The 22,805-nt window shown below is 46.5% G+C and overlaps 1 protein-coding gene across 5 annotated transcripts in view; it reads left to right on the forward strand.

Moving 5' to 3' along the window:
* The window catches only part of KIAA0319L (KIAA0319 like), a 98,770-nt gene extending 89,120 nt beyond the window's left edge, over window positions 1-9,650 (forward strand). For all 5 annotated transcript variants that reach the window (XM_088022505.1, XM_028113791.2, XM_088022506.1 and 2 more), the window contains exons 18-21: window positions 147-269; window positions 830-920; window positions 2,756-2,847; window positions 8,452-9,650. In XM_088022505.1, coding sequence (XP_087878631.1) covers window positions 147-269; window positions 830-920; window positions 2,756-2,847; window positions 8,452-8,639 — 494 coding nt within the window. In that variant the 3' untranslated portion in view covers window positions 8,640-9,650. The remainder of the gene's footprint in view (window positions 1-146; window positions 270-829; window positions 921-2,755; window positions 2,848-8,451) is intronic.
* Window positions 9,651-22,805: the final 13,155 nt, after the last annotated feature.

A 22,805-nucleotide genomic window follows, 5' to 3' on the forward strand; every position in this document is an offset into this window, starting at 1 on the left:
GTGACCGTCACCGCTGGGGGCAGGGGGGGGGGTGCAGCACGGGCAGCAGCACCATGGGCAGGGGCGCCCTCCGTCCTCCCGTGTGCCGGCAGCCGCCGGGCCAGCCCTGACTCCTGTCGACCTGTCCCCTTTTCCTCTGCTTGCAGCATGCCAGTTGAACTGTTCTGACCATGGCCACTGTGATTCATTCACCAAACGCTGTATCTGTGACCCTTTCTGGATGGAGAACTTCATCAAGGTGCAGCTGAGGGATGGAGACAGCAACTGCGGTGAGGCTTCTGCTCGGCACTGTGCCAGTGGCTTTGGCGCTGAATGTGGTTCTGAGTTGAGCAGGTGGGTGGTGGTGTTTCCGAGGCAGATGAGCAAGCGAGGAGAAGAACTCCGTGTATTTTCTGTTTGCAGAGGACTTTTCCTTCCTTCCTCCAGGCAGCTCTGGGTTAGAGCAGAGTTCTGCAGCGGGCTCGGACAAAGAACCAGGCTTAGGTCCAACGGAGTGCAAACTGCAGCCTGAGTCAGATCAGCGGCAAGGCCTCCTGGCTCTTTGGAGTGCCTCTCTGCGGCAGCCCAGTGGGAGCCCTCAGGTTTCTGGGCCCCCCGGCCCCCTGGGCAAGCTCCTTACAGCCTGTCCCACTGCCCCAGGGGCTTAGCAGGGACAGTGCAAGAGGTGGAAATCTTCAGCTGCCCACAACTACAAGGTCTCCCCTGCCCTGGGCCGCTGTGGGGGCCGCCTTGTCCGCAGAACCAAGCCACTTGCCGAGGCTGGGGGCAGCCCAGCCTGCCCTCCTGGCTCCTGTCTTCACAGCCCTCCCCATTTTGTTTCTCTTGGCAGAGTGGAGCGTGTTGTATGTTATCATTGCCTCCTTTGTCATTGTTGTCGCCCTGGGAATCCTGTCCTGGACGGTGATCTGTTGTTGTAAGAGGTAAGATGGATTCTCCTCGGAAATTCATTAGAGCTTCTGGACGTGTATTCATTAGGGAGGTATCTGGCACCTTCCACATGGAAGGCACTGAGTCTTGGGGTTCCTCGCTTCCTGTCATGGCCCAAGGCAGGCACAGAAAGGCTTTCGTCACCCTCTCCCACTCCTGAGTGCAGGAGCGCACTTTCTCAGCCACGTGGCTGTCACTGCACTGATGCGCAACCTGGGAAGCGTGGCCATGGCCGGGGTGGGAGCGGGCGGGCCTGGGCCGTGGGCCTGGGTCACCCTTCTAGAGGGTGTGTTACTGTTCCACACCTGCCTCACCACTCGACACGGGAGTTCTCAATTCTGCCCTCCTTTGTAGTTGGGATTCACGTGTCTACATGTTTTCATGCATTTGTAGACTTTGGTTAGTCATGATTAAGTGTTTGGATTTTTTTTGGGTAGAGTGTTCCTATCTAGTCTTATGATATTTAATGGGAATGTTTATTATATGTTTTTCATTATTAATAATGATTTCTACATTACTGTGTGCCAAACACCAGGATGATATTTTGTAGGTAATATTTTTTAAATGCATATAACCACCTTTTCTCATCTCACAGCTAAGGAGGTATAGGCTCAGGAAAATGGCCTCATCTGTCCATGGACACACAGTTAATAAGTAGCAGAGCTGAGATTTAACCTGCAGTTTAACCTCACATAAAACGTAGAAAGTGAAAACAATTTAAAAAAATTCCCACCATTAATAGCTTGTTGGTTTAATGCTTTCCTCCGCCCTCCACCCCTCAAGCATCAGTTTTTTGTTCTCTTGAATTACTGTAATAGGGAGAAACGGAGCGTGTCTGACTTCACATTGCTTTCCTTCCCTTGCTGCTGTGACCTACAGCTTAGAAACTTCTGCTGAGCCCTGCACATACACATGCTAATCATCAATGGAACTTTGCTTACAGCTGAGATTTACAGATTTTTTAACCTGAAACCTACCTACCTCAAGGGGATATGGAAGTACATATAGAAATGCCTGTGCTGTGTTTTAAGATTCACAGGAACAACATGGCCAGATTCCTACAGAGATCAACTGACCAAGGACAAAGAAATTACACAGCCTTCTTGGATGTCTGCAGATATGAGTCACTTTTTGACTCCAACCTCCTCCCACTTCCCCCCCCCTTTCTTACATTAAAGAAGCTCAAATCTCATCCTGGGGAAGATGGTTCTATGGGACAGGCGTCCGCCATCTCCTTGTCTTGCTGGGTTTCTACATCAAGTTGCTTTCCTTGCCCCAAGAAATCTTTCCCCTCGACTTCCTGGCCTGTCTTGTGGTGAGCGGGATGAGCTTGCACTCTGTTAAATTTATGTTTTTAACCAATCTCTGCTTCCTTGCCACTGTAGAGTGGTGACTCCGTGGTCATAGTTTCCTTATTATCCCAGAATTGGTGAGGAGTATTTGAAGAACCAATCACAGTTGCCACCTTCCCTCGGCTGGGAAGCATAGAAAAGAACAATCCTTCTGTTAGGCAGCTCCCACCAGGACAGGGCCCTCTCTGCAGTCTGGCTGAGCTACCTGAGTCTCACTCAGAAACCACTTCTTTTTTTTTTTTTTTTTTAAGATTTTATTTATCTGAGAGAGAGTGAGTGAGTGAGAAACAGCATGAGAGGGAAGAGGGCCAGAGGGAGAAGCAGGCTCCCTGATGAACCAGGAGCCCGATGTGGGACTCGATCCTTGGACTCCAGGATCATGACCTGAGCTGAAGGCAGTCGCTTAACCAACTGAGCCACCCAGGCACCCCATCAGAAACCCCTTCTTGAGCAGCAGTGGGGATTGTGTTTTTCAGGCAGAAAGGAAAACCCAAGAGGAAAAGCAAGTACAAGATCCTGGATGCCACGGATCAAGAGAGTCTGGAACTGAAGCCAACCTCCCGAGCAGGTAGTGGCCCTTGGGGTCGGGGGTGGGGCCTCTAGATTCGTGCACTCTCCCTGGGAGGGGCTGCTGTCACTAGTCCCCTCCTAAATGGGTTGCTAACAGCTGTTTGTTCTGGAAAAGCATTCTGTCAACTGCTTGATGAAGGCCGAGGGCTGACCTTGCCCCACCCTGGCAGAAGCCGCATGCTGGCTGAGCTCTGAGCCGGGGCCCACCTCTCAGTATTGCTTCACTTTGCAGAGGGACTCGGCCTCTCACTCTCGTTGGCCTGCTCATCTGCTTCAGGGTTCCCTCCTGGCTTTCAGCTTTTCAGGCTGCCCCCGGGAGTCCGGCTCAGGGACCTGGGTCTCTTAGGCCTAACCAGTCTGTCCTTTCTGGGCAGACAACAAGGTGAGGCAGGAAGGAGATTGAAGCCACTGTGCGCTAGCTGACCCCCTCTTCAGCCGGCCTTGCTCTCCCAGCTTCCTCCAGCCAGCATGTGGCAGATCCGCAGGCCCCACCAATGGCCTGCAGCAGGCGGGAGGGCAGCTTGTCTGCTGGCTCCGGTGCACAAGGCCCATCTGTCAGCTGCCTCCCACCAGAATGGCCAACTGCGCCAGCTCTGAGATGGCTTCGGTGAGGGGGCAGGCAGGGGCGCCCTTCTTTGGCTGGGTGTCGTCATCGGTGAGCTTTCCACGTGTCATGAGGCCATGGCGGGCATCGACCATTTGTGGGACTCTAGGTAGAGCTATTCCTAAACACCTGGCAAGCAGAACTGTTCTTATACAAAGTATTAAACGGCGCTCATACTTAAAGCTTTGTATTAGAAGGGGCGGGAGGGGAACACAGAGTGTTCCGAGAGCATTTCAGGCTGCAGGGGAGTAAGGACACATCAGAAGAAAACAAGAGCTCTGAGGTGGTCTGGGCTCCGCACCCAGGCAGCTGGGTTGGAGAAGGCCGCGGGGTGGCGCCTGGCGGTGTGGGGCTCGTCGAAGCCGAGAGGGGCAGCCGAAGCCTCCCACGTGGACAGACCGGGAATGGGGCCTGGGGGTAAAAACGTGCACAGTCCACCCTCCACATAGCAGTTAGGGTTATTTTCACGTCTCCCAAAGGTTTCCCACCCCTTGAAATCCTTCAGTGACCGACTTTGGGTCTGGCCGACATGGCCTGGGGTGAGCTTTCATCTGTTTGCGTCTCTGAGATCTTCCTCCTTGTTGACCTCTCTCTTCCTCAGCGAATTCTGCCAGTTCTTATTTCTGTCCAGAAAGCTCTTTCTCACCCCTCCCTTAACCTGCTCATGTCATGCTCATCTCTCTGCCATGTGTCTGTTTTGGCATTTCTCTCCCTGTGTTGCACTAGTTACGTGTGTGTCCCCTTACCAGTCAGTGAAATCGTTGAGGGCAGGGACTGTATCTTACTCATCAGTGCGCATGGGGGGAGACCACTGTGCCAGGCCCTGTGCCGGACAGCAGTTACATTACGGGGAGCCAGACCAACGGACTCTGCTCCTGCGCAGCTTCTATCACACAGACACGAAACACACAAACTCACAAATATACATAATGTGATAATGAAAGATCTTTATAAAGAGTAACACTTGAACTGACTCAAGGGACGAGTAGGCGTTAGCCACAGGAGTCTGGGAAAGAGCAGTCCAGGCAAAGGAGCAGAGTCGGTAAAGGCCCAGCTGCCGGAAGGAGCGGAGGGCATCTGAGGAAGTAGGTGACCTGCTGGACATGGTGAGCCCGGAGCCAGCGGCATGAGGCTGCACACGTGAGCAGGGACCTGGCTGTGGGCTCCTCCTCAGTGCAGTGGGGAGCCACAGGCAGCTTTTTAAGGAGGTGAGTGGTCTGTTTGACTTACATTTTAAAAAACCCTGACTGCTCTGTGAGGGAACTGGGGGGGCAAGAGCAGGTAAAAGAGGATTCGATGGGATGTCCTCATGGTGGGGCGGTAATGAGATACGGAGAGACACACAGATTCCAGGTACCTTTGCGGGAAAGACTTGCTGCCACTTGTAGCGTGTTGGCCAAGGGGTGTGGGAGAAAAGGAGACGTGCTGGCTGATCCCTGAGCTGCTGCTTTGAGCATGTGTGGACTGGGTGGTACTGGAGAGGAAGTGCTGGAGAAGAGTATTGGTTTAGGACCCTTGGGAATGGGGTTGAGGAAATGAGGCTGGAAGACTGACGAGGATCAAAGTGTGGAAAGTTCCGAAAATCAGCGAAAGGAGTTAAGAATTCTGATGGTGATGAGAAGTGTCATGTTGAAAGTGCTGGCTTAGGAAAATCAGTCTAGTGGAGGCCAGCAAGGAGATTTTTGCAGTGGTCTAAGAGGGAGGTGACGATGGCTCAACTAGCATGCGGTCAACGGGATGGAGGGACAGGGAAGGTCAGGGCTGACTTGCGACCTGAGGGACAGAGAATGATTCTGTAGACAAAATTAAGGCATCAGTGCAGTGACAGCTTGGGTAAAAGAAGACGAATTCAGTTGAACTCAGCAGAATGGTTGAAGTGCCAAGCATCAATGTAGGAATCTTCTAGATGCTGGTGAGTGTCAACACAAAAGTGGGTCACATCCCTTCTGGGGAGGATGTTGAGGGGCAAAAGAAGAGTCCAGAGCTGAAGAGCCCAGGAAGGGCCACCAGTCAGGGAGGAGGGGCACCATTAGGAGTGCTCAGCAGTGTCTGTTGCTGCAGAAGGCAGAGATAAAAAGTTTCCATGATGAGGACACCAGAAGGAGAAGCTTCTGGTCACCTCAAGGGCTGGAGTAGGATGGGGACTGCAGGCTGAAGTGAAAGTGTAAGTTGTCTAGGCAGTAAGCAGCCAGTGAGGGAACAGGGCCCGAACTATTGAGAAGTTCTTTACAAGGGGAGCGGGGAGTTGTGGAGAAGCAGGGCAGGGCTGGAGGGTGAGGCTTCAGGCAGAGATGCAGAAGACAGAGGTGAGGCTCCTGAGGAGAAGACAGCGAGAGGGAAAGGAGAGGAGAGGGTGGGGGATACAGGGAGTTCCTTCGGCAACGGCAGAGTGGAGGGAAAGGCTGGGGGACAGCACCAGAAAGTGCTGGGCTGAAGAGGCAAAATGGGAAGGAGGTAGACGTCCAGTGAAAGGGGGGGTTGTGGCAAGGAGAGCCCCACGGTGGCCAGTTGCATCTGGGTCACCAAGGTGAGACTAGAGGACAGCCAGGAGGCCCTTCTGTGTGGGCAGTGTGTAGCTGAGGGAGCAGCGAGAGTCCCTTTGCATTTGGTCTTGTGCGCCTCACTGGGCTGAAGCCCCCGTTCTTGTTCTGGACTCAGCCCATGAGTGGGTGCAACCTGGAGCAGAGGCACTGGCAGGACGGGAGAACGGGATTCGAGCCTGTTGGCATAAGGCCTGGAACTTGAGAAGTTCAGCCCGAAGCGAGGATTTAGTGGGCCATGTTGCGGAGAAAGGGAACGCATGTGGAGGTAAGCTGGCACCGGCCCTGTTTGCTGGGAGCCAGGCTGAGCTTGGACCAGGGCTGCCTGTGGAGCTGGAGTGCTCAAGGCCGCAAGGCCAGGCCTGAGGGATGCCCACCCTCAGGAGACCTGGTTTACATTCAGCAGCTGTGGTTTTTGGGTTTGTTTTTGCTATTGACTTTTCAAAAGCTTTCTCTTGAAGCATATTAGATTGAACCATATGAAATGACGGATATTTGACTTTTCTGACCTTTAAAAATGGCAGTTTTTTGTGGTTCACTCTAATGTGTACGGAAGATCATAAGGACAGCTTGCTGGGTTTTCAACAAGTGAACATGCCCATATAATCCGCTCCCTTTCTTTCCGGTTACTGCCTTCCCCCAGCCGACTTCCTTCTACCACCTTGGAGTAGTTTATATAAATGGAGTCACTGTGTTTGGCCCCTTCCACTCACCATTACATTTAGGACGTTCCTCTGTGTTGTTAGGTAGGGCACAAGTCTGTTCATTCCCTGCTGTGTAATCTCCACTGTGTGAATGTTTTTGGCGGGTATACGGTCGTCAGGCAATTGAATTCTTTCCATTTTTGGCTGTTCTGAGGAGGGCTGCTGCAGATGCTCTTGTCCGCGCCCAGCTTGTCCTCTTTAGTGGGTGAAATTGCTCAGTTCTCCAGGCAGGGCAGGAGTTTGTGTGGGAAGGCCCCGGGTGAGTGCTGTCTGCTGTGGAGCCAGGCGCATGTCTCCTGCTCCGGCTCCTGTCCTCTGCAGCCGTGGAGGAAGAAGGGCTCAGGCCGGTCTCTGAGAGAGGGAAGCTGTGTGTGGGCACTCAGAGGGGCATATGTCCCCACAGGGCAGAGGGGAAGGGGTATTTCAGCTACAGGGGCAGAGCCGGGGTTTGGGGGACCTTGAGCCTCCCCTGGGCTTGGCTCTTACGTTGGCCACTGTCCTCCACCACACTGGAGAAGCTCAGGATGCTGGCGTCAGCCTTACGTCATTCTGGCCAGGAAGGGGCAGAACGGCTGAGAATCCTGAGAAACACTCCTTCGGTGTTTCAGGGGATCTGGGTGGGACCAGCGGGGAGGGAGAGTGATTGTTGGATATGGGGGTTCAAACGCACCTCACCTGTCTGGTCACCTTTTTTTTTTTTAAAGATTTTTATTTATTTATTTTGAGAGAGAGAGAATGAGAGAGAGAGCACATGAGATGGGGGGAGGGTCAGAGGGAGAAGCAGACTCCCCGCTGAGCAGGGAGCCCGATGCGGGACTCGATCCCGGGACTCCAGGATCATGACCCGAGCCGAAGGCAGCCACCCAACCAACTGAGCCACCCCAGGCGCCCAGTCTGGTCACCTTTTTAAGAAAGGAGGTAGGTCAGCTCCCAGGTGGGCGGTGCGGGGCCCGGAGCTCTGCCACGCCGGGTCCTCGCTGTGGGCACTTGGGGCTCCTCATCCTGCCGGCTCAGCCTGCCTTCGGCTTTTTCCGGTGCGGCCTCTGCAGTCTTCGGGAGGATATGGAGTGAAGGTGATGCCAATGGCATCTTTTCTGACCTCAGCCGCTTCTTATGGGTCCTCGTTTGTGTGTTCTGATGAGCTGACGGCTTCGGACGGTTTCTGGGAGTCCCTGGTACTCCAGTCAGGCGCGCTCAGTAGGAGCGACCTCTCGGAGCCATGGGCCTGCTCTCTCCCTCCAGAACCCACGCCGTGAGGCCTCTCTTGGGCGTGAGGCTGCGTCCTCACTCAGTGTGGGGAACTCGGGCAGGCCCTTTGCCATCCACGCCGAGCCAGGACACGGTGCCAAGTTCATCCTCTAGAGCTGACCTCTTGTTTGCTGTGCTTTCTTTCCTGCGTCCTGTGGGAATTCCATCCTGTTCATGAGGGGAGATGATAGAACATTCCACATTTCAATGAGAGAAGAACGTTGTTGGGTAGCACTAAGCAAAGCTAACGGATACTGGAGAGCAAGAATCCACACTGGGCCCCAGATCTGTTGGTGTCTTGTCTACTCTCTGTGTGACTTTCCTGAAGGAACTGTTCCAGCTAAGCAGGACCGGGAGAGGGGCTCTGGGAGCCCCTCGCAGCCCTCGAGAGGGGGGCGGGGGCTTTCCCGGTCCCTCTGCTTCTCTTCAGGCTGGGAGAAGGGTGCAGGGCCTGGCTCAAGCTGAGGAAGGGGTGTGCTCCTGACCCTGGATTCTGTCTCTTGCAGGCAGCAAACAGAAGGGCCCGATGCTGAGCAGCAGCCTGATGCGCTCCGAGTCGGAGCTGGACAGCGATGACGCCATCTTCACGTGGCCAGACCGAGAGAAGGGCAAACTCCTGCACGGTCAGAATGGCTCCGTGCCCAATGGGCAGACCCCACTCAAGGCCAGGAGCCCACGGGAGGAGATCTTGTAGCCACTTGGTCTGCGTCCTCAGGGTAGGAGTGGGCAGTGCCAGGGTCCAGAGCATTGCCCGGAGCTTCTCAGAGCTCCCCGTGTGTGGGCAGCGGTTGTCCCAGCGTCTGCTGGTGACTCCACCCTCATACCCCCCCACCAGAGCTGCTGGTACTTGAATGCAGAGACATTCTCCAGGAACCCTGAATGAAGCTGTGAACGAAGAGGTTTCCTCTGTAAACCCTTCTGGTAGCCCCCCGCCCCCCCCCCTCAACGTCCTCACCTCAGGGCCTCCTTCCCTGCAAACTCCTCCCCTGCTCTAAGGGCCATCCAGGCAGCTCCCAGCCTCCTCTCCAGCTCCCTGTCGGCAGCGTTGTGGCTCCCAGGGCGCCTGCACAGCAAGGCCCGGCTGCGCCCCAACACCTGGCTGCGGAACCAAGCGCGACCAGCCTCCTGCTCCGAGAGCCTGCGTGCGGCCACGTTCTTCATTCCCTTCTTTGGGCCGGAGTGCACCCTTTCGCCGATTACGGGCGGCCTGGCTGTTTCAGGAATGGAGGGAGGCCCCTCTGGCCGCTGGGCTGTCGTGTCAGACCGCTGGGCCGGCCGCGGACATCTCCCTTCCTGCCCCGACCGGCCGCTTCAGGGGCCCCCACGCCCGGCGCCCGCAGGAGACAGGCGCGCGCTGACTGGAACGTGACGGCATGAGCGCATGCGTGCGAGCGCCCCACCGCGGCTCCTGGTCCGCCTCTGTCCTCTCCGCGCGTCCCCTGCATGTGTGTGTCAGACTGTGCGCGCGTCAACTCCTCGTAGGGCTCTCGGCTACTTGCAAGGCACCCTTGACCTGGACGGAGTTTTAGCTCCTTGGAGCAGAGACTTCCTGAATCCCTGTGGCCCCATCACTCGTTCCTCGGCCATGTTCTCTTGAGTGTTGAGGAACGGGAGCTTTGGGGGAGTGACTTTTTGGAAAGAAACTTAGTTTACACTACTGCACTACTGTCGGTTGTGAGATGATTAAACACGCTATTTAATTGTACGGGCGCCTGCGTCGCTGACCTGTACCTCGGGTCCCGCCGCCTGCGCGTCCCGGGGACGTGACGGCTTCTGGGGCGCGGCCGCGGGCCTGGCATCGGTGCGCGTGGCCGGCGGTACTGGTATCCGGCCTCGGCCGCTGGCTCCCGGCCCCCTGTCGCCTGCCGGCCAGCTTCTCCCCGCGGGGTTTCTGTCCTCTTCTCCGTACCTGCTGTTAACACAAAAATGATTCATTCCCCCCCACCCCCTTGGCCAAGCAGGGGATTCGAAGTGTCCTAATGCCCGGGGTCTGGGCTTGAGATCTCCGGGCCCCCGTGCTTCCCCGGCGGCCTCGTGCCCCTCACGGAGCAGCTTGCATAGCTTGGGGCGGGGGGGGAGGAAGAGGGCTGGTGTCCAGTCTTGGGACTCCCGGAAAGGGAGGTGAGGGGACAGTGGCGTTCCTACTGTACGCAAGGCCCTGTGTACAAAAACCCACGGGGGGTGGGCAGTACTGGCTCTGTCTTTCCAGATTCAGAAACTGAGGCAGAGCCAGAAGTAACTCAGTGCACGTACAGTAAATGACAGATTTAGAACTCAGGCCCTGCAGATCCTGTGTTTGGGCCGGATCAAAATCCCCTGGGAGGCTTGACAGGCCGTGGGGCCCCAACTACAGATTTTCTGACTGAGGGGGTCTGGGGTGGAACAGGAGAATGTGCCTTTCTAACAGGTTCCCAGGAGAGGCTGTGCTGTTGGTCCAGGGAGCACACTTGAGAGAGCCACTGATCTTAGAAGCACGTGTTTAGTGCGGCAGCAGGGGCAGCAGCTGTCCCATCCTGAAGGAGTCGGTGGCCATCAGACAAGCCGAAGCTTAAATTGCTCCAGGCCACGGGTATGCATCTCCTCCACTGCACATGAGTGGTAGAGGGGCAGTGACCAGGACTTGGGGAACTGAGTGTGACAGAAAAGCTTTAAAGAATTCGGGAAGGAGCTACAGGACTCGATCACTTACTGGCTTTGTAGATTTTCCCTGTTTTGGGGGGAGTAGGGCTCACTTCTCCAGCTAGCCGACCTCACCCACAGCTCACTGAGGATATGCCTCTGTCTCAGAGATGAATAAATAATTTTCTATCCCCTACTCACTCCCACCAAAAAAGGGGCAAAATCCAGGAACCCATGCTGCTTTCGTCCATTTGCCTCCAGCAGAGGAGCACTAAAATACCCCCAGCATTACAAAGGCCCCGGTGTCCTCTTACTCAGTGTCCTGTGGCTGCCTAGTCCCCAGCACAGCGGCTGGTCCGCACTTCACAGCAGCGCCTGTGAGGAGCACAGACTAACACCGGCAGCGGTGCGGGAGACGGTACGGGAGACGTGGCTCCTCAAAGGAAAATGGCAGCTGAACAAGGGAAAAGATGGCAGAGCTCATCACTACTGAGCTGAGCTAAGCTGACACCCCAGGGGAACATGGCCCACTAAGTTCCCAGTAGTATTACTCAGGGAGTAGAATAAAGAGAAGCAATTAAAATATGCAACAGTAACATAAGATGGAGGGGTGGGGATCAAGTGAGGGCTGAAATTAAAGCAAACTAAGATCCTTCCACAGGAGGACAGTAAAAAATGATTAGCTTTAGAGTGTAAGTCATGTATTCATGTTGTAAGTATTGAGAGAGCCACTGGGAACTAGAATATGTAACATCTACACCAGACAAGGGGAGAAAAAAATTAAAAATACGTCAACCAATGAAACTAAACATAGGAACACATAAAAATGTGACCACTTAATGGGCAAAAGTTGTCAGATTGGATATTAAAACCACCACCACCCTACTTCTAAACAGAAGTTAATAGAGACACCTAAAATATAACATCGAAAGATTGGGGGAGAAAAAAAAAGACAGTAAATTTCTACCATGGGCTTTGGTTCCTATTAAGACAGTGAAGTGGCACAGGCTCTGGCTCCCTTCCCCAAAATTTAACTTAGAAAAACAATACACCTTAGGAGATGGCATAAATCTGAGGAACCACCACGAAAACCTGTAAGATATCCCTCCCAAATCCTGTAAGAAACCCTAGGAGGCTGAAGGTCAGCATAAACTGGGAGGCAGGGCATCAGTGAGACGTCTACCTTTGCTGTACACGGGACCATCAGCCACGTCTCGGGTGTCGGTGGGACACCATCAGGGCAGCCCAAAACCTCTGCTGGGATGAAAAGGGATGGGCTTGTGACGCCTGCGAGGCTCAGTCGGTTAAGCATCTGCCTTGGGCTGGGGTCATGATCCCAGGGGTCCCGCATCGGGCTCCTTGCTCAGCGGGGAGCCTGCTGCTCCCCCTGCTTGTGCTCCCTTCTCTGTATCTCTGACAAATAAATAAATAAAATCTTAAAAAGAAAAGAAAAGGGATGGGCTAGGCTGCTCTTGGGATTAAAAAAAAAACCCTTCCTTCTCCGAAGCCCCAGGGCTGTAGTTGACAACTGGGAAGTTGCTGCTTCTTCCTAAGGATCTGAAGGTAAATCTTTGAACACCTACTGGTGGGAGTGGTCAACAGTGACTATGAGGTATCTGGAGGTCATTACCTTCCCTTTTTAAGCTCACTGGGACAGAATAGAGCCTGGCCCTGGCCTTTCATCAATAAATGTCACCAGACAGGAGCTGGTGCTCTGAAGGAACATGATGAGCTCATAGGCCAAAGGATAACCAGATGCTGCCTGAGGAGTACAATCCTCAGCCCCCAAAGACAGCAAACTAAACACACACTAGCAAGGAACTAAAAATAAGCAAAAATAAATGTACAGGGAAATATTAGCCATATGAAACAGGAACAAGAACCACACTGGAAGTACCCAGTATGAAAAATATAGTGACTTGGATAGCGGGACAGATACAGATCAAAACAAAGCAGTTAGCTGGTGTATCATCCTAAGGATCTGTACCAACAGGAAGCAGGAAAGGAATGAGAGACACATAGCAGTACAGGGGCAGAGGAGTAGTGCCAACATCTGAGTGACTGGGAGTCCTAGAAGAAAAGGGGAAAAGTGGAAGAGGAAATATCTGAAGAAAGAGAAACTGACCAGAATTAAAGATGAAAGAACTCATGGATGAAAATGTAGGGAAAACATACAAACAGAAACACTACAGTGACAGACATTTAAGACCACCTAAGAAAAGCAAAAATTCTTAAAGCTCCCAGAGAGAAATGGTAGATCAATTACAAACAGAAAAGAATCACTGACATCAGGTTTCTTAACAGTATCCTTAGGTGAGAGACAAAGAATCACATTTCCAAAATGCTGAAGGAAAGGAACCGTGAACTCAAAATTCCTATCAAGACAAACTCATATATGTATGAGAATGTAATAAAAAATATTCACAGGGTGCCTGGCTGGCTCTTGGTGGAGCAAGTGACTCTTAATCTTGGGGTTGTGAGTTCAAGCCCCACAATGGGGGCAGAGTTTACTTAAAACAAAACAAAACAAAACTCTCAGGAATACAAAGCTTCAGAATTTTTTTCACAAAAGGTCCATTTAAAAAATACTCTTGGAAGAAGCAGTCAAATATGAAAAATAAATTTAAACATAAGAAGAGCTATAGGAAGTAAAAGTGAGCAAATAAAATACTTTGGCAAAGTTTGTAATCTGAAACAGCCAGGGCCAATGGAATACAAAATGAAGTATATCAACAATCCAAAAACAAAATTCCAAAGAATACCAACATGGTAGGGCTGGGAAGACCAAAGGAACATGAGAACATACTAGGAAGATTTAGATGGTAGTTAAACCAAAAGGGGTAAACAAATATGATTAGTATTGAGTAAAATCAATAAAAATAAAATTGGAATGTATTACTACTTTTTAACAGGTAGAAGAAAATTTTCCATTGCTACTCAATGGAAAGCAAACTCTGTGAAATACCAGCAGAAATAGGTCAACTGGGAAGATGGCGGAGTAGGAGGACCCTAAGCTCGCCTCCTCCCGCAGATGCAAAACACTCATATCAACATAAATAATCCAGAAAACAATACAGAGCCTGGCAGGACAAACTCCACAACTAAAGGTAGAGAAGCGGCCACACTGAAGAAGGGAGCCAGCGGTGCAAGGAGGGCGGGGGAATCACACCAGGCAGCCCATGAACAGGGAGGATGAATCTCTGTAATACTTGCCTTTGAAAGCAACAGGGGCAGAATTTTGTGAGTTCTCACAACCAGAGGGATTTAAAGCCTAGAATTTCAAAACCCTGCAGGCTCAGCTCTGGGTGGGGGGGTGGGGGGCGGCGTCGGCGTCAGGAAGCAGAGTCCCTGCCCTTAAAGAGATAGCACAGTCAGTGCAAATACACCACGGAACCGGCAGTTTGAAAAACAGCAGGGGCAGATGGGAGGGTGAGTGATTTGCTAATCTTAGAGCAGGGCCCGGAAGGACAGGGATCACAGAAAGATGCCTCCAGGAACAAAGGAGCTGCCGGGCACCGTTTCCTTCCCCCACCCCCAGCATAAACCCAACCAGCAGGGATCCTGCCCTGTCACTTGTTACCTCAATTGCCTGCACCAACACTACCCACCCCTCCTCACTTCTGCCTATCTGCCCTTCCCAGTGACATTCACCTTAAATCTCGGTGCTGCAGGCCGCACCCCAAAAGACCAGGGCAAACCTTGCCAATACATCTCCTGACTCGGGTTTTATGGAACCTCTGGAGGTGGTGGGGGAGAGGGGAAGGGGCGTCAGGTCTCATTTCCCAAGCTGACCACCACATACCTTGTTAAAATGTGCCCCACCTCTGCTGGGGATCAAACACTGCCCACAATGGTCAAAGAGAGCCTCTGCAGACAATGGGACTGAAGGAAAAAGAAGCCAAGACTCAACAGCAGAACACACACAACACACACAGGAGATACTCCCTGAAGTGCTGGGCCCTGGGGAGCAGGGGACACTGCACTGCAGGGCACTAAGGGACTTCTTCTTCATAAGGTTATTATTGTTAAAGGCAAGGGTAGTTGACTTTCCTAACACACAGAAACAGACAAAGTTGGACAAAATGAGAAGACAGAAAAATATGTCCTAAATGAAAGAACAGGACCAAACCACAGCAAGAGACCTAAGTAAAATGGATATAACTAATATGCTTGATAGAGAATTTATAGCAATGATTATAAAGATACTCCTGGAACATAAGAGTGGATGACATCAATAAGACCCTTAACACAGAAATAAAAAGAACCAACCAGACATCAAGAACACATTAAATGAAATAATACACTTGATGGAATAAATATCAGGCTAGATGAAGCAAAGGAACATGTTATGGCGTGGAAGACAGAGTAATGGAAAATAACCAAGCCAGGCAAAGGAAAAAAAATTATGCATTTAAGAACAGTCTAAAGGAACTCAGTGATACCATCAAGTGTAGTAACATTCTCATTATAGGAATCTCAGAAGTCAGAGAAAAGGGGGCAGAAAATTTATTTGAAGAAATAATAGCTGAAAACTTCCCTAATCTGCAGAAGGAAACAGATATCCAGATTCAGGAGGCACAGAGATCCCCCTAAAACTTCACCCAAGGAGGTCCACACCAAGAAACATAGTAATTAAAATGGCAAAAAATAGGGGCGCCTGGGTGGCTCAGTCGGATAACCATCTGCCTTCGGCTCAGGTCATGATCCCAAGGTCCTGGGATTGAGCCCCCCATCTTCTCCCTCTCCCTCTGCCCTTCCCCCTGCTTGTGCTCTCTCTCCCTCTCTCTCAAATAAATAAAATCTCTTTAAAAAATGGCAAAAAGTAGTGTTAGAGAAAAAAATTTTTAAAGCAGCAAGAGAAAAGACAGTTACATACAAGGCAAACTCCAGAAGGCTATCAGATTTTTTCAGCAGAAACTCTAAAGGCCAGAAGGGAGTGGTATGATATATTCAAAGTGCTGAAAGGGAAAAATCTGTAGCCAAGAATTACTCTATCCAGTAAGGTTATTATTCAAAATAGAAGGAGAGAGAGTTTCTCAAACAAAAACTAAAGGAGTTCTGATCACTAAATGAGCCCTACAAGAAATTAGTATTAAAGGGGACTCTGAGTGGAAAGACCCTGAGAGTATAAATACGTAAAAAAAAAAAAAAAACCCACAAAAGCAGTAAAAATAAGTATTTCTATAAAAATAAGTCAAGAGATTCACAAAATAAAAGGATGCAAATTTGACAACATATACCTAAAACAAAGGGAGGAGTGGAGTAAAGAATAGGTTCAAATCTAAGCAACCATCAACTTAATATATACAGACCGCTGTATATAGAAGACAGAAGATGTTACATACAAACCTAATGGTAACCGGAAATGAAAAACGAGTAATAGATATGCAAAGAGTCAAGAGAAAGAAATCCAAGTATATCACTAAAGAAAGCCAACAAATCATGAGAGCAAGAGAAGAAAGGATCAGAGAAAATCCACAGAAACAACTACAAAACAAGTAACAAAATGGCGATGAATACCTGTCTTATCAATAATTACTTCGACTGTAAATGGACTAAACGCTTCAATCAAAAGACACAGTAACAGAGTGGATCAAAGACCCATCTATATGATGCGTACAAGAGACTCATTTCAGACCTAAAGACACCTACAGATTGAAAGTAAGGAGATGGGAGAAACATTTATCACGTAAATGGATGTCAAAAGAAAGCTGGAGTAGCAATACTTGTATCAGACAAAACAGACTTTAAGACAAAGACTGTAACAAGAGACTAAGGACATTATATAATAACAAAGGGGACAACTGAACAAGAGAATATAATAATTGTAAATATTTAGGCACCCAACATGGGAGCACCCAAATACATAAAACAGTAACAAACATAAAGGACATAACTGATAGTAATAAGATAATGGTAGGGGACTTTAACACCCCTCTTATGCTGATGGGACATATCATCCAAACAGAAAATCAACAAGGAAACAATGGCTTTGCATGACACACCGGACCAGCTGGATTTACAGACCTATTTAGAACATTCTATCCTAAAACAGCAGAATACACATTCTTCTTGCACAGAATGTTCTCCAGAATAAATCCTATATTAGGCCACAACACAAGTGTCAACAAATTAAAAAAATCAAAGTCAAGGGGCGCCTGGGTGGCTCACTTGTTAAGTGTCTGCCTTCGGCTCAGGTCATGATCCCAGAGCGCTGGGATTGAGCCCAGCATCGGGCTGCCTGCTCAGCAGGAAGCCTGCTTCTCCCTCTCCCACTCCCCCTTGCTTGTGTTCCCTCTCTCGCTGTGTGTCTCTCTGTCAAATAAATAAAATCTTAAAAAAAAAAAAATCAAAGTCATACCATGCACCTTTTCTGATCACAATGCTATTAAACTAAAATCAACCACAAGAAAAAATCCGGAAAGACCACAAATACATGGAGGTTAAACAACATGCAACTCAATAGTGAATGGGTCAACCAAGAAAACAAAAGAAAAAATCAAAAATTACATGGAAACAAATGAAAATGAAAATAAGATGATCCAAAATCTTGGGATGCAGCAAAAGTGGTTCTAAGAGGGAAATTTATAGCAATACAGGCCTACTTCAAGAAAAAAGAAAAATCTCAAACAACCTAAGCTTACACCTAAAGGAGTTAGAAAGGGAACAAAAACCAAACACAGCAAAAGGAAGGAAATAATAAAGATTACAGCAGAAATAAATGACACAGAAACTAAAAATCCAACAGAACAGATCAATGAAACCAGGAGATGGCTCCTTTAAAAAGATCAACAAAATTGATAAACCTCTAGCCAGACTCATATCAAAAAAGGGGGGGGAGAACCCAAATAAACAAAATAACTAATGAAAGAGGAGAAATAACAATTAATACCACAGAAATACAAACAACTTTAACAGAATATTACAAAAACTATATGCTTGCAACAAATAGGACAACTTGGAGAAATGGATAGATTCCTAGAAACATATAACCTACCAAAACTAAAGCAGGAAGAAACAAAATTTGAATAGACCAATTACCAACAATGAAATTAAATCAGTAATCAAACAACTCCCCAAAACAAAAGTCCAAGACCAGACGGCTTCACAGGCTAATTCTACCAAACATTTAAAGTTAATATTCTTATTAACTATTCTTCTCAAAGCACTCCAAAAAATAGAAGAGGAAGGAGAACTGCCAAATTCATTCTATGAGGCCAGTATCACCCTGATACCAAAACCAGTTGAAAACACCATAAACAAAGGGAACTACAAGCCAGTATCTCTCAGGAATATAGATACAAAAGTCTGCAACAAAATATTAGTAAACTGAACCCAATAATATTTAAAAAAAAAAAACAAAACATACACCACAATCAGGTGGGATTTATTCCTGGGATGCAACAGTGGTTCAATATTTGCCAATCAACATGACTGTTTTCAATAAGAGAAAGGATAAAAACTATATGATGATTTCAACAGATGGAGAAAAAACATTCAACAAACTATAACGTCCACTCATGATAAAAAACCTTCTGCAAAGTAGGTCTAGAGGGAACACACCTCAACATAATAAAGGCTTTATATGGAAAAACCCACAGCTAACATTATACTCGATGGTGAAAAACTGAGTTTCTCTCCTAAGGTCAGGAACAAGATAAGGAAGTCCACTCTCATCACTTTTATTCAACACAGTACTGGAAGTTCTGGCCACAGGCATCCAGATTCATAAGGAAGAAGTAAAACTCAGGATACTATATACAGAAAACCCTAAAGACTACCAAAAACTGCTAGAACTGACAAATGAATTCAGTGAAGTTGCAGGACACAAAATCAATGTATAGAAATCCATTGCACTCCTATACACTAATAATGAAGCAGCAAAAAGTGAAATTAAGAAAACAATCGCATCTTCAATTGCACCAAAAACAATAAAATGTCTAGAAATAAACTTAACCAGAGGTGAAAGACCTGTACTCTGAAAACTTTGAGACACTGATGAAAGAAGTTCAAGGTGACGTAAAGAAAAGGAAAGACATTCCACGCTCATGGACTGAAAGAACAAATATTGCTAAAATGGCTACACTACCCAAAACAATCTACAAATTTAATGTGATCCGTATCAAAATACCAATGGCATTTTTCACAGAATTAGAACAAACGATCCTAAAATTTGTATGGAACCACAAAACCTCGAATAGCCAAAGGAATGTTGAAAAACGAAAAACAGGGGCATCCGGTGGCTCAGTCAGTTAAGCGTCTGCCTTTGGCTCAGTTCATGATCTCAGGGTCCTGGGATCAAGCCCCGCGTCGGGCTCTCCACTCAGCGGTGAGTCTGCTTCTCCCTCTCCCTCTGTGATCTCTCTTGCTTTCACTCTCTCTCAAATAAATAAATAAATAAAATCTTTAAAAAAAATGAAAAAGATAAACAAACTGGAGGTATCACGATTCCAGACTTCAGTTATATTACAAAGTGGTAATAATTAAAACAGATGGCAGTGGCATAAAAATAAACATATAAGTCAATGGAACAGAACAGAAAAACCAGAAATAAACCCACAGGTATATCGACAGTTAATCTTTGACAAAAGAGGAATGAATATAGAGTGGGAAAAAGACAGTTTTTAACAAATGGTATTGGGAAAACTGGACAGCAACATGCAAAAGAATTAAACTGGACCACTTTTTTCATCATAACAAAAATACTGAAAATGGATTAAAGACCTAAAACCATAAAAATCCTTGAACAAAGTACAGACAGTAATTTCTCTGACATTGGCCACAGCAACATTTTTCTAGATATGTCTTCTGAGGCAAGGGAAATAAAAGCAAAAACAAACTACTGGGATTACATAAAAATAAAAGTTTCTGCACAGCAAACAATTAACAAAACTAAAAGACAACCTGCTAAGTGGAAGAAGATATTTGCAAGTGACATACGCAATAAAGGGTTAGTATCCAAAATATATAAACAACTGATAACACCCCAAGAACAAATAATTCAGTTAAAAAGTGGGCAGAAAACACAGACATTTCTCCAAAGAAGACATACAGGTGGCCAAGAGACACATGAAAATATGTTCAACAGCACTCATCATCAGGGAAATGCAAATCAAAACCATAATGAAATATCACCTTACATATGTCAGAATGGCTAAAATCAAAAAACACAAGAAACAAGTGTTGGTGAGGATGCGGAGAAAAAGCCACCCTCTTGCACTGTCGGTGGGAACGCAAACTGGTGCATCCACTGTGGGAAACAGTGTGGAGTTTCCTCAAGAAGTTAAAAATAAAACTACCCTATAATCCAATAATAGCACTACCGGGTATTTACCCTAAAAATACAAAAACACTAATTCCAAAGGATTACATGAACCCCTATCTTTACTGCAGCATTATTTACAAAGCCAAACTATAGAAGTAACCTAAGCGTCCACAGATAGATGGAAGTATTACTCAGCCATGAAAACAAATGAAATCATGCCATTTGCAACAACATGGATAGGGCCAGAGAGTATAATGCTAAACAAAATAAGTCAGAGAAAGACAAATACCGTATGATGTCACTTATATGTAGAATTTAAGAAATAAACAAAAGGGGGGAAGAAAAAAAGAGACAAACCAAGAAACAGACTCTTAACTATAGAGAACAAACTGATAGGTTACCTGAGGGGAGGTAGGTGGTGCGGGGGGGGGGGGGGGTGGGGGAAACAGGTGATGGGGATTAAAGAATACACTTATCATAATGAAAGGAAAAATAACAGCAGAAATAAGTTCTAATAGCAGTAGTTAAAATGAACATAAACATCTTAAACTTAACCGAAGACAGACTCCCACCCCTTCTCTTCCATCTTCACCTGCTCCCCCGGCACAGGGACATTAGCATTTGAGGAAGCAAACGGTACAGAGTAACTGGTGTGCCTGGAGCCTAGGCAGTCTGCTGTGAGGGGTGCCGCAGTGAAGCAGCCCAGCAGCAGAGCAAATGAGGTGGTGGGTAGCTGGAATGGTAAGGAGACTGATTACATTGTGCAAGTAAGTGATTCAGAAAGTAAGTACATATACTGAGAATAATGGGTACCAGATTTCTCACTGTTTGTAAAGGATTTATGAATGTGTAAAGGTTTGAGAAGGCTAGAAAGAACCCCAAGGGGCTGAACTGAAATTGGAAGAAATGTTAAGAACTCACAGGCTAAAATAAATAGGTAGATGGATATAGCTGTATATAGTTATGTGATGTGTGTATAATCTGTTCATGGATTGATTCTATACACCAAAAGGACATAGAAACAATTTTACCTCAGTAGATGAGCACCAAGTGCTAAGGCATTAGGATTCCACGACGGATTCCAAGATTAGGGCAGGGAAAGTACAGAATAATCTTGGAACATCTTGTTTTGAGTAAGTAAATGCTGAAAAAATGATGGGGATATATCAGAAAGACATAGGAGCCAACCAGAACAGGCTTCCATTAACCAATGGAATCTAGGACAATTTGAGTATTAAAACAAATAATGAGAGCATCAGATTACAACCCAATGAATAAAATAGGAATCCATGAGTCTAAACTGATATAAACAAAAGAGTAAAAAATTAAAGATTCTATGAATTCTATATAAAACATCTAACAACACAGAGCAAAAATTACAGGAAAACATTATCAGGCAAATGGTAATTATGGGAAAGGTAAGGGATCAATATTTATAGTATCTGATAAGACAGAATTCAATGCAAAAAAAAAAGCTGAGGGATTATATACTGATAAGAGCAATTAATCAAGAAAATGGATATCAGTATACCTCAAAAACAGCCTGAAAACTGACAAAATTTCAGGCAAGGAAAGGGAGGGTGGATAACACTTGGGTTAAAAAAGGAAATGAGAAAACACCTACGAACAGACAGATGATAAAATCATATCTGAATCTAGGAACACCACTGAAGAGCTGAAGGGAAAAATAGATTTGAAATAATTTTTCATTTTCAGCAATAAGAATGATTAAGAATGAATGAAGCAATCATTCATCAATTTAAAAAATGAACCAAAAAAGCAAAAACAAGAAAAATAGTTATAAAATCAGAAATAAGTAGAAAAGGCAAGACTGACAAAACCAAATGATGGTTCTTTGACAAGTTTCTTAGATAAGATGGATCAGAAAAAAGAGAAAATGCAAACAGAATACCAAATACAGAATGGAAGAAGGAAAAAATTATGAACCATATGTTAATAAAGCTGAACATATAGATGAAACTATGTGAAACTTATAAAGAAATATAAAATTGTAGAGAAAACAAAATTACAGAGAAATATAAAAATCCAAATTGACATAAAAAATTTGAATAGGCCAGTGAACATTCAGTGAATTAAAATGGCAAAGACCTCCCCTTTAGAGGGATAAAAACAATTAACAGAATTGTAAGTTTTATAGTTTGTCTATATGTTCAAAAACCAAAATTTTCTGTAAGTTCCATAGAATGGAAGAGGAAGAAAACTTGCCCAACTCTTTTTGAGTCTAGTGATTCCAAAATCAGATGAGAATTCAAGAAAAAAAATTAAGAAGTATTTCACTTGTGATTACAGATACAAAAGCAAAACAAAATAAAATACGAGCTAGCCAAACCAGCAGTATATATTTTTTAATTAATAAGGGTTTGTAAAGGAATGCAAAAACTGTTCAATATAAAAAAATTAATGTTTCATAACATTAATAAAGGCAAAAAATAAGAGGACTATTAAAATAAATGCAAAAAATAGCGTTTGATAAGTTCAACACTCTTTTATAACTGAAAGAAAAACTCATGGAAAACTAGGAATAGAAGGGAATGTCCTTGGGTAAAGGTTATACAGCTAATCCGATAGTATATATAAAAAATACATGTAAAATTAGGGTTTCATCAAGGAATGCAAGGATGGTTTGATATCAGAATCAATGTATTTCACTAAATGAATAATGATACAAATTATATATATAGATACACAAAATGCATTTGGTAATAATCTTTTATTTAATGGGGGGAGGGGATTTTTTTTTTTTTTTTTAGTAAAAGCTATCAAAACTTGTTTTGTTCTAAAACTTGATGTTTAAGATTGCCTTCCAGACTGGTTATATAGTTGACCCCCAAAAAGCATGATTTTGAACTGTAAGGTCCACAATATACATGGATTATTTTATAGTACAGTACTGTAAATTTTCTCTTCATGATTTTCTTAACACTTTCTTTTCTCTTCCTTACTTTATTGTAATAC

The sequence above is a fragment of the Eumetopias jubatus genome, unplaced genomic scaffold (genome assembly GCF_037043125.1).
Source record: "Eumetopias jubatus isolate StellerSeaLion01/CBP00866 unplaced genomic scaffold, mEumJub1_p1.0 scaffold_4, whole genome shotgun sequence".
NCBI lineage: Eukaryota > Metazoa > Chordata > Mammalia > Carnivora > Otariidae > Eumetopias > Eumetopias jubatus.